The sequence below is a fragment of the Nerophis ophidion genome, linkage group LG19, assembly GCF_033978795.1.
Source record: "Nerophis ophidion isolate RoL-2023_Sa linkage group LG19, RoL_Noph_v1.0, whole genome shotgun sequence".
NCBI lineage: Eukaryota > Metazoa > Chordata > Actinopteri > Syngnathiformes > Syngnathidae > Nerophis > Nerophis ophidion.
In genome coordinates this window covers 2,115,874-2,133,470 of record NC_084629.1, presented here as the reverse complement: position 1 = coordinate 2,133,470, position 17,597 = coordinate 2,115,874, and the positions used below count along the sequence as shown (strand labels likewise).

The window sequence follows — 17,597 nt, the reverse complement described above, 5'->3', positions numbered from 1 at the left end:
AAACTCACGCGCATTACAAGCATAGCAGCTTAAATCTTCGGCCTACCCACACCCAACATTTCCGATTTAAACCACAGGTCCATCACTTGACTTGCTAACACAATAGTCCAGGATATCAGTCACTCACTACACAAATCCATAATCCCACTACCATCAGGGCGCAGGTACAGAACCATCACATTCTGGAGGGCCCGCCTTATCCCTGCAGCTATAGCCGCCCTTAACAACAGGCCCGGCCGACCCGTCTGATAGAGCCTATAAATGATTTAGTCATGTATGATGTCTTTTTGTTATTTATGTTTTGTAATGTGTAATGTCTAAGTGTTTAAATGTACGGCAGTCAAAATGAATTTCCCCAACGGGGACCAATATATCTAAATCTAACCATGTGTGTTGACTTTGTGTTGGTTGTAATTTATTTTTGCACCATGAGCGGGAAAAGCTGTTTGGATTGGGACATATGAATTGATGCAATACGCATAACACCAATAGAAAACTCATGGTCATTGACTTGCATTACTAATGTTGTCCACAAGCAGATGGCATCTATGCAGCGATCAAACTAATGTTATTGAAATTAAGCTTGAGGCATACCATGGGCCAGACTTCCTTATTTAACGGTACATCTCATGGGCCAAACTAAAAATCCTTGCGGGCACCACTTGGTCTGTGGGCCGTAGTTTGGACACCAAAAATTTGCGTTGGGGCCAAAAGTTAGTAATACCGCTTAAATTCTTAGTTACAGAAAAAGCATAATTTCTTAAGCTTTTTAGGCAACACCGCTTACTTCCTGGAAACAGAGTTGCAGCAGTTTGGCTTTAGAAAACATGGCAGCAACTACACGACCTCGCTCCGGAGACTTTTCTTCCGAGTAAACGAAGCCGATTGCTTCGTTTTACATCATTTCATTCGGTTCCACTTCCGTGGAGTTTTGACATGCGTTTAAAAGTGCTCTGCTATTATTAGATGGCGACATGTGTGGACAATATAGAAGACAGACGAATTTGTCCCACTAAAAAAAAGTACACAGCCGAGGAAGAAAGATATTTGATGTTGCAGTATCATTTTGAAAGGGCAACACAACGTCCTTCACTCACCTGCTGTGACTGAATTACCGTGCAGCCAGCAATCTGGAGGGAAAGTTGCCACAACTTGTTTTTAAAAGTCTTGCAATTTGTTTACTGGGATAATCACCTGTCCTTTTAACTGGTTACTTTTCTCAGTTTTCCAATAACATCAATACTAGCTAAAATGTCTTATCTCATCGAATTGAACGCAGACTGTTAAGTGTCCACAGGCTGAGTTGTCAGTGAGGCACAACAATTGTGTATTAGCTGTTTGGGGTTTATTTTTGCTGAAGGTGGAAGAAGGGTTAGTGCGTCTGCATCACAATACAAAGGTCCTGAGTTCAATCCTGGTCCCGGGATCTTTCTGTGTGGAGTTTGATTGTCCTCCCTGTGACTGCGTGGGTTCCCTCCGGGTACTCCGGCTTCCTCCCACCTCCAAAGACATGCACCTGGGGATAGTTTGATTGGCAACACTTAATTAAATTGGCCCTAGTGTGTGAATGTGAGTGTAAATGTTGTCTGTCTATCTGTGTTGGCCCTGCAATGAGGTGGCGACTTGTCCAGGGTGTACCCCGCCTTCCGCCCAATTGTAGCTGAGATAGGCTCCAGCGACCCCGAAGGGAAAAAGCTGTAGAAAATGGATGGATAGATGAACCAAATGGTGGTGTTGAAGAACAAAACTTGTTTATTTCACTTTACCTTCATTAGCCAACCTGCTTTGTGTTTTTATATTGATATCAAAAAGTAAACATGGTTTTTGTTTTTTTTACATTACGTGTTTGTTTGTTTTTTTCAGTTTTTTTTTTACAAATTTGCTACTTTAAAAACCATCTATCTGACAGCATTTTTTTTGTTTTCATGTTTTATGGTGTATAGCAAGGTTCGCCAACCCGTCGATCTTTGTAACACTGTTGATAGTGAAAATATTAGGGGGAAAAAAGGAAGAATATGATGTAGAGCTGGGCAATATACACGATATATTGCGGGTTTGTCTCTGTGTGATATAGAAAATGACTATCATGATATTCGAGTTTACGTTCTCACGCAGTTGCTTTTAGCTGCTGGCATTACACTGCAGTCTCTTCTCGCTCTTTCCTGTCTCTTCTTCTCACAGACAGAAAGCACCCCTTCTTACATACGTCACAACGTGTTATGTCCTCGCGGAGCAGAGGTAGCAGCCTGGGTAACGTTAGCTGCACGTAAGAGATTATAATACGGACTTTCGATCCCTCAGGCGGAGCCGTGCGAGTGGTAATATGAGAGAAAGAAGTTGCGAATGAAAAAAAGAATTAATTCCCAAGAAAAACAGCAGGGGGTCCATCGTCTGTCGGTGGTTTGGCTTCAAGTGGGAATATGTCGAACATACAACCGTAATTTTTCAAGTGTGGGCCAAAAGCGTTGCTACAAAAAGTATCATTACTGCTAATATGTAGCATCATTCGAAAAGTCACCTGCTAGAGAATGAAGAGTGCTTACTCCGCATATCAACATCTCCATTCGGTGCCACACGCCCACACCATGAAAATGCTGAGGCAAATATTTCCAGATCAACACCGTATGAAAAAAATAGTCAACAACAGAATTGAATAACGTCCGTAGTAACCTACCACATATACAAAGGACAAACACTATTTGATTTCCTACGATGCAGCTCATGTTTATTTGACAGTTATTGAAATATTTTATGTGACATCATGTACAAATGTGCACTTTATTTGTTTTAAACTAATGTAGTGGCGTTCTGTACAAAAAGTGCACATTAATTTAGTGTTGTTTTGATATGTCATCTCTGTGACATCATACACAAAAGTGCACGAATAGCTTGTTTTAAAATGTCTGACAATCTTACACTTTCTGTTTTGGAAATGACATGAATGTTTTTGCCATTGCTTAATAACTGTTTAATAAATACAGTTTGGGTCAATTGACTTAGTTGTGATTTACTTCTCTGCATGAAAGTTTAAAATTAGCATATATTAATGCAGTATGAACAAGAATGTTTTAATGTAGACACATAATCATCATACTGCTGTGATTATATGTATCAAGTGTTAATTCAAAGCTAAGGCAAAATATTGAGATATATATCGTTTATCGCGATATGTCCTTTAAAATATCAAGATATTAAAAAAAGGCCATCTTGCCCAGCCCTAATATGATGTTAGTGACAGCCCCACTTGGAGAATGACCAACACACCTGCAAACAGGCATGCGTTTAACCTCTGAATTCGCCCGCACGCCTCTGCCTCTCTCTTCAACCTCACATCCAGCCACTCTCAACACCGTGGCCAAACACCCCCAAGCAAACGCGCATTGCATGACGTGCTCATGAATCTTCACTCTGCAACAATGACTGAATTCAACAAATCGGATATTTTCGAGCATCCAACATCAAACAAGTCTTCCCTCAACCATGAATCCATGACCATCATCGCTCACCTGCGAAGGGAAGCATATAAGACTTTGCGAACATTGCGCCCAAGTACGGATTTTATGTTGATTTATTGTGAATATAAAACTAGACATTGACATGCGCAAAGGCAGTAATATATGATAAAACAAGACGGCAGCTAAAGCATTTCCCCATTCATCTCCTCTTTTATCACACATGAAAAACCCGCCAGGTGAACAGCTGATTTTACTAATTCAGGTGCTGACGTAAAAACCATGTGACTCGCGTCCCTTATGTGCCCACATCAAATATACTATGGTACTAAGGTTATCGTGGCCATAAACAAGCTACAGCAGGGGTACCCAAAATTGGGCACAGGGGTCATCTGTGGCCCGTGACTTGATTGTCATTGGCCCTATTACAAAAAACAGCAACAAATAACTCCAGAATAATTGGGGAAACGGCAAGAAGCACAATGTAAAAAGGCTAAAATGTCAACATCCACCAAAAACGACACAAAGCTTTGTTTCAAAACAAAAAATTGTATGCATATATCCACTAGGGGTGTGGGAAAAAATCGATTCGAATTTGAATCGAGATTCTCACGTTGTGCAATTCAGAATTGATTTTCATTTTTAAAAAATCGATATATTTTTTTTTTTTTATCAATCCAACAAAACAATACACAGCAATACCATAACAATGCAATCCAATTCCCAAAGCAAACCTGAGCCAGCAACACTCAGAACTGCAATAAACAGAGCAATTGAGAGAAGACACAAACACGACACAGAACAAACCAAAAGTAGTGAAACAAAAATGAATAGTACCAACAACAGAATCAATATTAGTTATAATTTCAGCATAGCAGTGATTAAAAATCCCTCATTGACATTATCATTGGACATTTATAAAAAAAAATTCAAAAAAGAACAATAGTGTCACAGTGGTTTACACTTGCATCTCATCTCATAAGCTGGACAACACACTGTGTCCAATGTTTTCACGAAGATAAAATAAGTCATATTTTTGGTTCGTTTAATAATTAAAACAAATTTACATTATTGCAATCAGTTGATAAACATTGTCCTTTACAATGATAAAAGCTTTTTACAAAAATCTACTACTCTGCTTCCATGTCAGCAGACCTGGGTAGAGCCTGCTGAAATCTATGTATTGAATGAATAGAGAATCCTTTTAATTTGGGGAAAAAAATAGTTTTTGAATCGAGACTCGTGTTGTATTGAAAAAAAAAAAATCTATTTTGAATTGAATCGTGACCCCAATATTCGGTATTTAATCGAATCATGGGACACCCAAAGATTCGCAGCCCTAATATCCACTAAAAATAAACAAACAAACAAACCGTTGACGCAGGGGTAGATCTTGCTTTGGTTTTTGGCTGAGACCAGGGATATTAGTGGGGGGGGAAATACGTTTATATTGAAAATGGTTTTATCTTCCGTGAAAGGATGTATATACCTGTTATATAAACTAAAATGTCTTTGACATGTTCGTTTATTTTTTTCTCTGTAATGCAGCGTAGCAAATGTTTTGGAGCTAAAAATAAACAGAAGTCCCTGGTCTTTGCTTGTATGCAGTAAGTCCTTTAACACTTCCATGTCTTTTTTGCTGTGTTTGTAAAGGTGTGACATTTTAAGAAGAGACAAGTCTGGACTTCCAAGAAGTCCAGGCTTCAGATCGTGGGTGATGTTGGGGATGTATAGATTTTTAATTTGCAGGAGATAGTCTTGCATGAGTAGCAGTGAGCTGTGTATTTCACAGCCCAAGAAACTATGCAATGTCTGTTTAACACTATGCTTTGGCCATTGAATGTTGTGGTGTGACTCTGTCATGTGTTCAATCATTTTTTTGTTTGCAGTGAAATAAAGCTAATACTGTAAACTATTTTACCATTGGAATTAGTAGAAAATGTATTTAATATACAGCCTGTTTTAAGTAACATTGTGACATGCTTACCCGTTATAAGCAATGATGTTGATAGGTTTCCAATGTAGTGAGAGCCCAGTACTCAGAGGTGGTGATTTGACCCAGTCCCTGTAAAATTCAGTGGGTCCCCGTTTAAAAAATATAATTGATGTATATTTTTTTCTGTCTTGTATTCTTATTTTTCTTAAATGATAGTGTTAAACTACTTTTTGATTGTTGTATGATACCTGGTTTAAAAAAAAGAATGTTTTCATTTATGTTCAAAATGTCTCTAACATCAAACAAAACTCTGAATCTAAAAAGTTTATTGCAAAACTGCCATGAACCATGAAATACAACATTCAAATAAAATCACATTTTTGAAGCAACTTAAATGGTGTCTGTCCCCCCTCCCCTCTAAAATGAACTATAATATTTCAGGTAGCGATAGGATCTAAACTATAGGGGTGTGGGGAAAAATCGATTCGAATTTGAATCGAGATTCTCACGTTGTGCAATTCAGAATTTATTTTCATTTTTAAAAAATCGATATATATATTTTTTTTTTTATCAATCCAACAAAACAATACACAGCAATACCATAACAATGCAATCCAATTTCAAAATCAAACCTGACCCAGCAACACTCAGAACTGCAATAAACAGAGCAATTGAGGAGACACAAACACCACACAGAACAAACCAAAAGTAGTGAAACAAAAATGAATATTATCAACAACAGTATCAATATTAGTTATAATTTCAGCATAGCATATTGTTGATAATAGAGGTAAACTATTGGTATTGTTCATGATCAATAGCGCTTTTTCTATTTGTATTTGTATTGCTCCAGTTTTAGTGTAAAAATGCTCATTGTCATTTCTATATTATTATTTATTTCACTAACTGCTTCTTTGCTATCACTTTTACGATCATATTTGTACATATCATATGTGCTGGTGTTGTTCTATTGTTGTTGTTATTGTTTGCTGTTGTTGTTTTTGTCTCTGTCTTCCTTTTTTTTCCTCTTTCTATCCCCTCTGGCTCCGGCCCGGCTGCACCATATGATAATATAAATACATTTAATAAAGTCAAATTCAAATAACGCAACAAGAGAAATATCCTACACTTCTCTTTTGTAAAGTAATTCTGAACAACCGATATGGGCATCTACATCAACTATATCAGTGTTTCTCAAATGGGGGTACGCGTACCCCTGGGGGTGCTTGAAGGTATGCCAAGGGGTACGTGAGATTTTTTTTTAAATATTTTTAAAATAGCAACAACTCAAAACCCCTTTATAAATATATTTATTGAATAATACTTCAACAAAATATGAATGTAAGTTCATAAACTGTGAAAAGAAATACAACAATTCAGTGTTGACAGCTAGATTTTTTGTGGACATGTTCCATAAATATTAATGTTAAAGATTTCGTTTTTTGTGAAGAAATGTTTAGAATGAAGTTCATGAATCCAGATGGATCTCTATTACAATCCCCAAAGAGGGCACTTTAAGTTGATTACTTCTATGTGTATAAATATTTATTTATGATTGTATTACTTGTTTATTTTTCAACAAGTTTTAAGCTATTTTTTATATATTTTTTTTCCAAATATTTCAAGAAAGACCACTACAAATGGGCAATATTTTACACTGTTTCACAATAAATCAGTAACTGATGAAATAGTGCCATATTTTACTTCGTTATCTCTTTTTTTCCAACCAAAAATGCTTTGCTCTGATTAGGGGGTACTTGAATTAAAAACATTTTCACATGAGGTACATCACTGAAAAAAGGTTGAGAACCACTGGACTATATGATTTGCCTGAGAAGCTGGACAGGACAAAAAAAAAAAAAAATCAGCATAGCCGTGATTAAAAAATCCCTCTGACATTATCATTAGACATTTATAAAAATTAAAAAGAACAAGAACAATAGTGTCACTGTGGCTAACACTTGCATCGCATCTCATAAGCTTGACACTACACTGTGTCCAATATTTTCACAAAGATAAAATAAGTCATATTTTTGGTTCGTTTAATAGTTCAAATAAATTTACATTATTGCAATCAGTTGATAAAACATTGTCCTTTACAATTATAAAAGCTTTTTACAAAAATCTAATACTCTGCTTGCATGTCAGCAGACTGGGGTAGATCCTGCTGAAATCCTATGTATTGGATGACTAGAGAATCCTTTTAAATCGGGAAAAAATCGTTTTTGAATCGTGTTGAATTGGGAAAAAAAAAAAAAAGATTTTGAATCAAATCGTGACCCCAAGAATCGATATTGAATCGAATCGTGGTACACCCAAAGATTCGCGGCCCTACTAAATTACATTCTAAAACTTCAGCTACATCACTGTCTCTGCACATAACCCTTTCTTATTGCAAAGACCACCTGTACTCACCTAGTGATGGCTGATCAGGGTTCCCCCATATTGCCAGCATACTAGGGGCGTAGCTAAGGGCACGACCAATGTCATATGATTTGCATAAAATATATTATTTTCTTTTAAAAGGCTAAACAAATGTTCTACATACATTTAAACACATACTTGTTCGTTAGTAATTAATATTTATTTGTCCTTATAGAATTTTGCTCTTCAATTGCTTATTCTACAACGTAACACAGGCTTTATACCGGTGGCACCTTCTGGTCTGCCAAGTAGGGAAAGCTAATTTTGAGCTACTCTCTAAACACAAATGCAGTCTCCAATAAAAGATAAAGGATATAAAGATGGTAAATCTTATGAAGAAAATGTCACTTAGAAGAATCTAAAATTCTCCAAGTCAACTCAGAACAACAGAATGAAACTTGAAAAAAATGCTCTGGCCGTGGTTTATATTTCAAGATCCCAGATTTGCTCAAAAATTGATTCAGCCTCAGACAGACCATCCGATCATGCCGGAAGCTCAGCGTCCAGGGCAGCCGAGGCTGAGTCCACTTCTCATTTACTTTCATTGACACTTGGAGTCCATGGTGGTAACAGAGCCAAGTATTTATCCAATTATTGTTTAGTTTGACCGCAGTTGAACAACCCATTTTATGCTCCCCCATTGAAGTCAATGGACGCTCAACTTCAACACTGCTGAACACTAACACTTTGATGCTACCACAATAAATGAGAAGAAAGTCGTGCCAGCTGTCGCAAAAGTAGCTGATTCTGAACAAAAGTTGAACGCATTCTAGCCCATTCGTTTACTCAATGAAATAAACGAAAAAGTACGTATTTGACTACCAGTTCTTCCGTTTATATTTTAGGGTAAGCTAAGCTTTCCTTGTCGTCTGAGAGCAATCTCCACAGTCCTTAGCAGGTCTCCGAGGTGAACAGCCTCTGTCTTGTTTAAACTAGACAGGGAAGGGAAGTCGGCAAGTCAGATTCGTAACGTTGGGGCAAAGATTGACTAAGGGTTTGGTCGATCGGGCTTCGGTGCAGAGCCGAGGTGAGGGCGTCGCCAACCTGCCCCCATTTTCTCACCTTCACTGTCCTCTTAATATTAGCACATTGCACGTATTGTAGATCGATGTCTGCATAGCCGTGTGAGAGTTCCAAACAGCCCCTTTTAGTTATTTAGTTCTTGCCTAACTGAATTCTTGAGAGGTCTATTGGCATGATATGTTATAGTTCCAACTGCTATAGTTTTTTGCCACATAGACATCTTTAATCAGAAGACTTTGGTCCAATTGTAATTGTCTGACCTCCGAGGCTTTAGACCAGGGGTGCCCACACTTTTTCTGCAGGCGAGCTACTTTTCAATTGACCAACTCGAGGGGATCTACCTCATTTATATATATCATTTATATTTATTTATTTATGAAAGAGACATTTTTGTAAACAAGTTAAATGTGTTTAATGATAATACAAGCATGTGTAACACATATAGATGTCTTTCTTTCACAAAGACAAGAATATAAGTTGGTGTATTACCTGATTCTGATGACTTGCATTGATTGGAATCAGACAGTAATGATGATAACGCCCACATTTTCAAATGGAGGAGAAAAAAAGTTGTCCTTTCTGTACAATACCACATGAAAGTGGTTGGTTTTTGGCATCTAATTCATCCAGCTTCCATACACTTTACAAGAAAAACATTGGCGGCAAATTCCGTAGCTTGCTTGACATTCACGGCACCCGAGGGTCTTGTGAGATGACGCTGGCTGCTGCCAGTTCATTATTATGAAAAAATGACAGAGAGGAAGGCGAGAAACACTTTATTTCAACAGACTTTCGCGCCGTCCCTTCCGTCAAAACTCTAAAGGCCGACTGCACATTTCCTATCTTCACAATAAAAGCCCTGCTTCATGCTGCCTGCGCTAACAAAATAAGAGTCTCGGAAAGCTGGCGTGCACAAGTGATGTGCACGCCAGCTTTCTGAGGGATCGCTTGTGCACGCCAGTTTTCCCAGACTCTGTATTTAGTTAGCGCAGGCAGCATGAAGCAGGGCTTTTATTGTGAAGATAGGAAATGTGCAGTCGGCCTTTAGAGTTTTGACGGAAGGTACGGCGCGAGAGTCTGTTGAAATAAAAAGTGTTTCTGGCCTTCCTCTCGGTCATATTTTCATAATAATGATCTTGCAGCAGCCAGCGTCATCTCACAAGACCCTCCGGTACCGTGAATGTCATTTAAGTGACGTCTTGGTGAAGATTGATGATCACTAGTTTTTAGGTCTATTTTTTTTAAAAGCCTGGCTGGAGATCGACTGACACACCCCCCGCGGTCGACTGGTAGCTCGCGATCGACGTAATGGGCACCCCTGCTTTAGACTACAGAACTTCTGTTGGATTGCTTTTTCCCCAGCACTTCCACTTTCTTTGGGGTAGAGGCTTTTGATTTCTCTGGTCTTGTGCTCGTCACTTTTCGCAAGCATATGTGATATGTGGTCATGTGATCTAGGCGTCATCTGCACACGTTTTGAAAAAGAAGCGACAAATACATAATTGACAGTGTGTGGTTACTGTTTCACAGGTTGCAGCCTGTCATCACACCATTAAATAAGCAAGGCTTACTCACTCCCAGTCTCACCTTCTACCCTTCTGTAGTTGCAAAGTGCTTTCAGGCAATGGATGCCAGCATCCCTGTCTCAAGACTTGAACTCGTGCTGGGCGTTATAGAAATGCCACCTGAATATTTCATGATGCTTCTTTTATTAGGTGCCAGGTATGCTGCCACCCATGATGGGGGGGATGATGCTGCCTCCTCGCCTGCCAGCTACGACTGTGCAACCAACAGGGCCGGTAACTATTCTCTCCTCTGCCTCATCAGCATGTCGGCTTACACTCTATTTTTAAACATACACCACAAACTGTGAAACCCTGAATGAAAAATTTGGCACATCCAGGTAACACTTCTGTTGGGCTCAAGTTGCTCCTGTAGACAACTTTTGACTGGAATAACAATGAACACCTGTTATTTACCACATCCTGTATTGCCATATCAGTTTTGTTCAGTTCTGAATCACCCTTAATTTAGTGAGTACCGGTAGTTATTTGTTTATATTCGTTGTTTTAAATCATAAAATAATGTAGCTGAGGAGTCCATTAGTTGAGCAGGGTGAGAAAGCCAACATTCCATTAATCAACAATTGTGTATTGTGACTTTGTGCACTAATTAAGGGTGCTTTGTCACCCAGCATGTTGGTAGAACAATTTCTTGTCTGATTGCAATTTTGATTAATCCTGCAGAGAAAGAACTCTTGGTTAGAGATTTTCTGATGTGTTTTTTTTTTTTTAGAGCCGATACCGATTGTAGTTAGGAGTGTCCGAGGCCGATTCTCATTTACAGTAAAAAGGAAATGGATGTATTGACCTCAAAATTTTTAATAATAGAATTACAAACTCCAACGCATGTCAGAGGCATGTTTATTTGTAAGTGCAGGGACTTTCTTGGCACAGTGACATCTCTTGTAAATTAAGTACAAATTTGAATAAATAAATAAATAACTCCGTCTAGTTTTGTATTCCTGAAATAATTTGTATCCCAAATACTCGAGTGTTATTATTGACTGTCAGCAGACTGATCACCTAGCAATCTTACACTTTATTACATAATGAAAGTTATTAGGACATTGTAATGCAGCCACATAAAGTACAAAAAATAATGTACAGTTCATCAAAAGCATTATTTGGGTTGAATTAGCCTACTGTGAGTTAATTAACATCTTTTTCAAGGTATAATCGTAACCATCAACATTTTTGTATTTCATGCATAATTAGGCAGCCTACACACATGTATGCGCAGTCACACAAACACACACACATTTGTGGCAGCATATAAAAAATATTTCAGGGATACAAAATGATACTCAAATGACAACTCTGCTTAATTGTTCTGCAGTCTCTCGTGTAACACACACTAGTCTCTATTCTCTTCACAATAAAACTAGACTGAATTTTTGTTGTTTTTTTAATCTCTCAATTTCATCCACTTCTGTTTCCATATAGATATTTTCAGAAGCTTTGCTCCAAGTGATTCACACAAAAACGTCATGAGGTTTTTGTGTGAGCTACCGCTTATGTTTACGGTTTTCTGCTCAATGTAACGTTGCAAGCAGTTGTGACATGGAGAGAACGGGGCTGTTTATTCCAATTTTGGGAGTGTTTTCGATGTTTTTTATGTACATTTGACACATCCGTACACTCACTGGAGTTTCTCCACATTTTTCTCTCCGCCGTGTGTTTGAGGACCCTGCAAAAGACATTGGTGAAAATGCAGATTGGCTCTTACCCATGCATGGTTTGCATAACCAACCAGATGCTGAACACAGAGAGGCGCGGCTGCATCTAGACAAAAAAAAACTGTTTTAAATTGGCCCATCTAAATAAAAAAAGGCGGACGTTTGTTCGATGATGCATTTATCCATCCAATGATTTGCAATTTAAAAGGATAGCAATGGTGATAACAGGGGTAATTAATACTATTCATTATCAATAAATTAAAAAAAAAGCAGATGCCGATATACTCCAAAATACCAAATATCGGCGCCAATAATTAGTCAACCCCTACTCTTGATACTGAATTTGTTTTGGAAAATAATAATTCATTCTTTTTGTCTTTTCAACAGCCTGGCGTTGACACACCAGGTAAGAATATTTTTAAATTTACGAGTTGCATTGCACATTGATTTTGTTAGACATGACATCTGAGTTTGACTTGAGTTGTTTTTTGTTTTATTTTAAACAGCTGCACCCGGAACGACTGTAAGTGTAATTTTTTTTTTTTTTCTAATTTTAAAAGGCATCGCACCAAATCATTAGTCCAGTATTTTACCTGCTGGTTTTATTTTCTTGTCTGACTTCCTTTTTGCAGAGTGCTACAAATGGATCTCAACAGGAAGAAGAGCAAAAAAAGGTTTGAGTGCAAAAATGTTGCAAACTGACTACTTTACTACTACATTATTCTTAAATAGTATACTAAAATAATAAACTACAACAAAGTTACACTTAAGCCAAGTTAATCAAAGTAATGTTATTGCTACACTGTAGCAAAAAGCATGTTCTGATACATATTAAATACAATGCCTAAAAAATATTACAGAATTTACTAACTAGACTTTAATTTTATTAGCAAGCAAATATTCTTGACATATGCAATCCTTGCATTTATGAAGTCAGGTATGAGAAACAAATGATTTCCTATCAGAACCAATGCCCCTTTTTGATTTGTGTAAATTGGCAAATATAACATTTATGTGGTATTTTTAAAAGACATGTTTGAATATTTGTATATGTGAAATGCATTATCTTGCAAATAGTTGGTTACACAATTATCAACTTTATGTAAAAATACAAAACTGTATTTATTTCTTGTTTGTCTTAGAAATCCCGCTGGACGGAACACAAATCAGTGGACGGAAAAACCTATTACTACAACACGGAGAACAAGCAGTCCACATGGGAAAAGCCAGATGATCTCAAATCTCCTGCAGAGGTACATACAGTTAATATTTATCAAGTAATACGAGTAAGAGTATTTAAAAGAGGGTGTGTACTGCACAAAGTCAGTTAGATTAATAGTATATGCCCATAAATTACCTTTTTTTTTTTTCTTTTGAAGGCCTTGCTACTTGTTGGTGTGCATAGTGTACATAGTGTAAAACATATTGTACTTTTTCCCCCTTTAGCAAATGCTGTCTAAATGTCCTTGGAAAGAGTACAAGTCTGAGACGGGAAAGCCGTACTACTACAACTCTCAAACAAAGGAATCTAGATGGACCAAACCCAAAGATCTGGAGGATCTGGAAGGTGAATAAACTGTTGTCTTACAATGTGCTTCTTAAAATATTGGCATCTTTGGTCATCATTTAGGCTCAAGCATGGAAATGCGTAGTCGTTAGCTCAACGTATTAATAACCCTGTCTCTCATCTCTGTTGTGCTTTAAAATGAAAACCCTAACATCCTTCTCCTTTTCTTTATTTTAGCCATGATCAAGGCTGAGGAAAATGGGTAAGAACTTTCTTTTTACTTTTCGGTAACACCCATAAGCTATGTGCACATGGACACATTACACACAAGCCTAACCGGAATAAAAAAAGCTTCATGTAAACACGCCAGTCGGAATATTCTGACACGATCACACACGTTTGGATCAAATTGTCATTCCGATCATGGCGGGTGGTTTATGCCAAAAGTCAGTCGGATTTTAGCACATGAAAACACATCTTCTGAAATCCATCCATCCATCCATTTACTACCGCTTATTCCCTTTTGGGGTCGCAGGGGGCGCTGGCGCCTATCTCAGCTACAATCGGGCGGAAGGCGGGGTACACCCTGGACAAGTCGCCACCTCATCGCAGATCTTCTGAAATTCGGATTAGATTTATTCTTACTGCACATGACTTTGATGTCAGCTGTACTTTGGTGGTGGAGGTGGGACTAACTTTAATACCGTATTTTCAGATTATAAATCGCACCGGCCGAAAATGCATAATAAAGAAGGAAAAAAACAAGTCGCACTAAAGTATAAGTCGCATTTTTGGGGGAAATTGATTTGATAAAAGTCCAACACCAAGAATAGACATTTGAAAGGCAATTTAAAATAAATGAAGAATAGTGAACAGGAGGCTGAATAAGTATGTTAAATGACGCATAAATAACGAACCGAGAACGTGTCTGGTATGTTAACGTAACATATTATGGTAAGAGTCATTCAAATAACTATAACATATAGAACATGATATATGTTTTCAATGAACTCGCGGAAACGGTCTACCTTGGATTGGAAGTCTGCTGGCAGTCTTTGGGACATCGTTGTCCTTGCTCTGATAGAGAGGCGATTGCGTTGCATGAAGCGGTAACACCAAGAAGATCCTCCTGCAAAGTCATTTATATTCATCTCCTTGCAAACTACCTGGGCGTGGAGAAGCAACTGTACGGTTAACAAGCCCCTACCGGCAGCACGTTCGAGCACCCATTTGTGACTTCGTTCCTCAAGCTGTGGCCACCTAGCTTTTAGCCGGCGATTAGCTTTTTTGGTTTTCTTCATTTCAGTAAGAGTAGCCTCCGCTTTTCGCCAGTCCCTTACAAGATTTTCGCTTACTCCAAACTTTCTTTCTGCTGCTCGATTGCCGTTTTCTGCTGCATATTTCACTACTTCCAGCTTGTAACCTGTAGTATGATTTCCTTTTCTGTGCCATTTTTGTTCAGCCCTTCTCAGTTGTTATAGGTTCCCACCAATGTTGAAATGATCAATTTTCATAGGTACGGAAGTAGTAGCAGGTAGCATCTTTTTTTTTTTCCCCAATGCACTTCAGCCCTGACCCGCCCCTGATAAATTTTTATTGGTTGACATGTGACGATTGCTGATATACGCCTAGTCTCTTACGTGAATGAGATAAATAATATTATTTGATATTTTATGGTAATGTGTTTAATAATTTCACACATGAGTCGTTCCAGAGTGTAAATCGCAAACTATGAAAAAAAACTGCGATTTATAATCCGAAAAATATGGTGGTCTCGGAATGATGCGATTGTCTTCCTGCCGACTTCCACCATTCAGCATTTACAGACGTAGCGTTACATACTGTTTAGATTGTTGGTTTGAAACGAGACTAACAAAAACAAAAGTATGGTCTGGAGCAGGGATGTCAAACATGCGGCCTGCAGGCCTGATCCGGCACGCAAGATGAGTTGGCTTAGTGTAGAATTGACCTGCATTTTTAAATTAAAGAAACTGCTGTTCTAAATGTGTCCACCGGATGTTGTCCTGCAAAACTAATAATAAAGCAACCTGATTGTCACATATCAACGGCCTCGTCATTCTGACCTGTAAGCAGAGCTTAGCAGACACATTGGCGGGTAAAGTGTGTGTTAACCCGACGAAAATATCGACCCTAAAGGGAAAGTCTGCCCTGTGCTCCTCTACTTCGGTCTGCACCGGAGCCGAACAGCAGTACAGGTGTAACAACTACATCATTACCGGTCACTCTTTTAAACTCCTTGAGCCTATCTGAATGTTTATTATTGAAATGTTTACCTTAGTTTGAAGCAAAGGTGATAATAGTAATCGCCACATTTGAAGAGACGTGTTTTAAAGCAACACTTGAAGCGCAGCGCTTCTGTGTTTTAAAGAGTCACCTTTATTGTTAGGTTAGAAGTCTTAATACCTCCATATTGCGTTTTATGCACACTCTTTATCAACCAATAGAATTGTCGTTTTTTTCGCCTGTTTTCCTCTCCAAGATGTTATTGCTTGTATGCACGTTGTGTGTTCGTTTTAACACACTCAACATCATGCGCTTCGACTCTGTAGTCACCGCCATACAGCGGGCATTCAAATGAAATACGGTATTTGTACTTTTCAAAGGCAGTATTATACCGATTTCAATCAATTAGTATCACAGTACTTTATTAGTACCGGTACACCGAATAACCCTAATTTTTGGTTTGTTGAAATTAACACATTGCACAGCTTTTATTTTTCTATCAATAAACAGTGATTCTTAGAAGGCAGGGAGTAACTCAACCCTCTTTAATAGTTTCTACCTCAGTTTGTATGGTTGGTTGGAAGGGTACAGGATTAATATGTGGAAATTAACACTGAGGTTGTTGATACCTAGAAGATGCATCATAACGCGTACATAATCACGACATAAAAAGCACAGAACAGCTCAATTTCTAAAAGAGAGGTAAAACAAAAGTAGTGAACTAAGGGAAAAATTACAAATAGTGTGATAACGTCAGACAGGCAGAAATGCACAAAGCCATGTTTGTTTACAGTGGAAGTCGTTGCTTATTCAGCAGCTGCAGTGAGCAGAAATGTCCAAAAGAGGGCGCCGTAGCAGAAATAACACACCTCTCCGTTTATCAGGTTCTGCGCATGTCATAGTAAAAGTATTTCTATTTAAGGTGTGATGCTTTAAAATGCACATCATAATCAGATCATTCTTTCAGGATCCATGTACACAGTAACATTTTATTGCGAATGATGATCAGATTAAATAAATGTTCATGTACACGTGGCTGGTGTTGCTTTATTTTGTGAACATCAAATACAGACAAAATGAGAAGCGATGAAGTGAGAAACGCTAACCTTTTTAATAATCAGTACTAAATTTATCTTGTGGCTGATCTGATGTGATTGTAGAACAACAGACGTCGTCGCTGCAGTAGCAGCAGCAGCATCATCTCCTGTTGTCATAGCGGATCCTGTACTACAAGCAGACAACACAGCATCTGCATTGCCTGTTGTGAAAGCAGAGCCGACTGAAGCCATCCCAGAGGAACACATATCCCAGGCCGCCGTTCATCACACAGCTGAGGTCAAGACCGCAGACGCACCTGTGGCTTCATCAGAGAACACCGACCCCATTGAGGCCCCAGCCAGGTAGAGCGTAATCTGATCATGTGTAGTGGGAAGTCTATTTTGGTCTTTGTCTGAATAATGACGTGTGTTCCCATCAGTGTTGAAGTCACAAAGGAAGAACGTCCTGAAATTCAGAAGAAGGTTTACAAATGGAACACGAAGGAGGAGGCAAAGCAGGCCTTCAAGGAGCTCCTCAAGGAGAAGGTAAGTGAAAACATGGCTGTCATTTAGAAAGACATGAGCAAACACAGTGTGGGCCTGTTTGTGCAAACATGCTGTTTGGACATACTATGCTTTTGCATCTGTAATAAGTAAAGTATGTTGGTCACATAATATCAATAATAGATTGGAATAATGCCAAGCTTTGTTTACTTTATTCACAAATAGTCTTACC

The 17,597-nt window shown here is 38.3% G+C and overlaps 1 protein-coding gene across 7 annotated transcripts in view; it reads left to right on the top strand.

Annotated features, from left to right (window-relative positions):
- Positions 1-17,597, top strand: part of prpf40a (PRP40 pre-mRNA processing factor 40 homolog A) — a 59,134-nt gene that overhangs the window by 15,397 nt on the left and 26,140 nt on the right. For 5 of the 7 annotated variants that reach the window (XM_061878986.1, XM_061878980.1, XM_061878982.1 and 2 more), the window contains 9 exons: positions 10,551-10,634; positions 12,461-12,479; positions 12,580-12,602; positions 12,706-12,747; positions 13,216-13,326; positions 13,520-13,640; positions 13,818-13,842; positions 16,985-17,224; positions 17,302-17,407. In XM_061878986.1, coding sequence (XP_061734970.1) covers positions 10,551-10,634; positions 12,461-12,479; positions 12,580-12,602; positions 12,706-12,747; positions 13,216-13,326; positions 13,520-13,640; positions 13,818-13,842; positions 16,985-17,224; positions 17,302-17,407 — 771 coding nt within the window. The remainder of the gene's footprint in view (positions 1-10,550; positions 10,635-12,460; positions 12,480-12,579; positions 12,603-12,705; positions 12,748-13,215; positions 13,327-13,519; positions 13,641-13,817; positions 13,843-16,984; positions 17,225-17,301; positions 17,408-17,597) is intronic. The other 2 variants (XM_061878984.1, XM_061878985.1) reach the window with 1 other exon arrangement.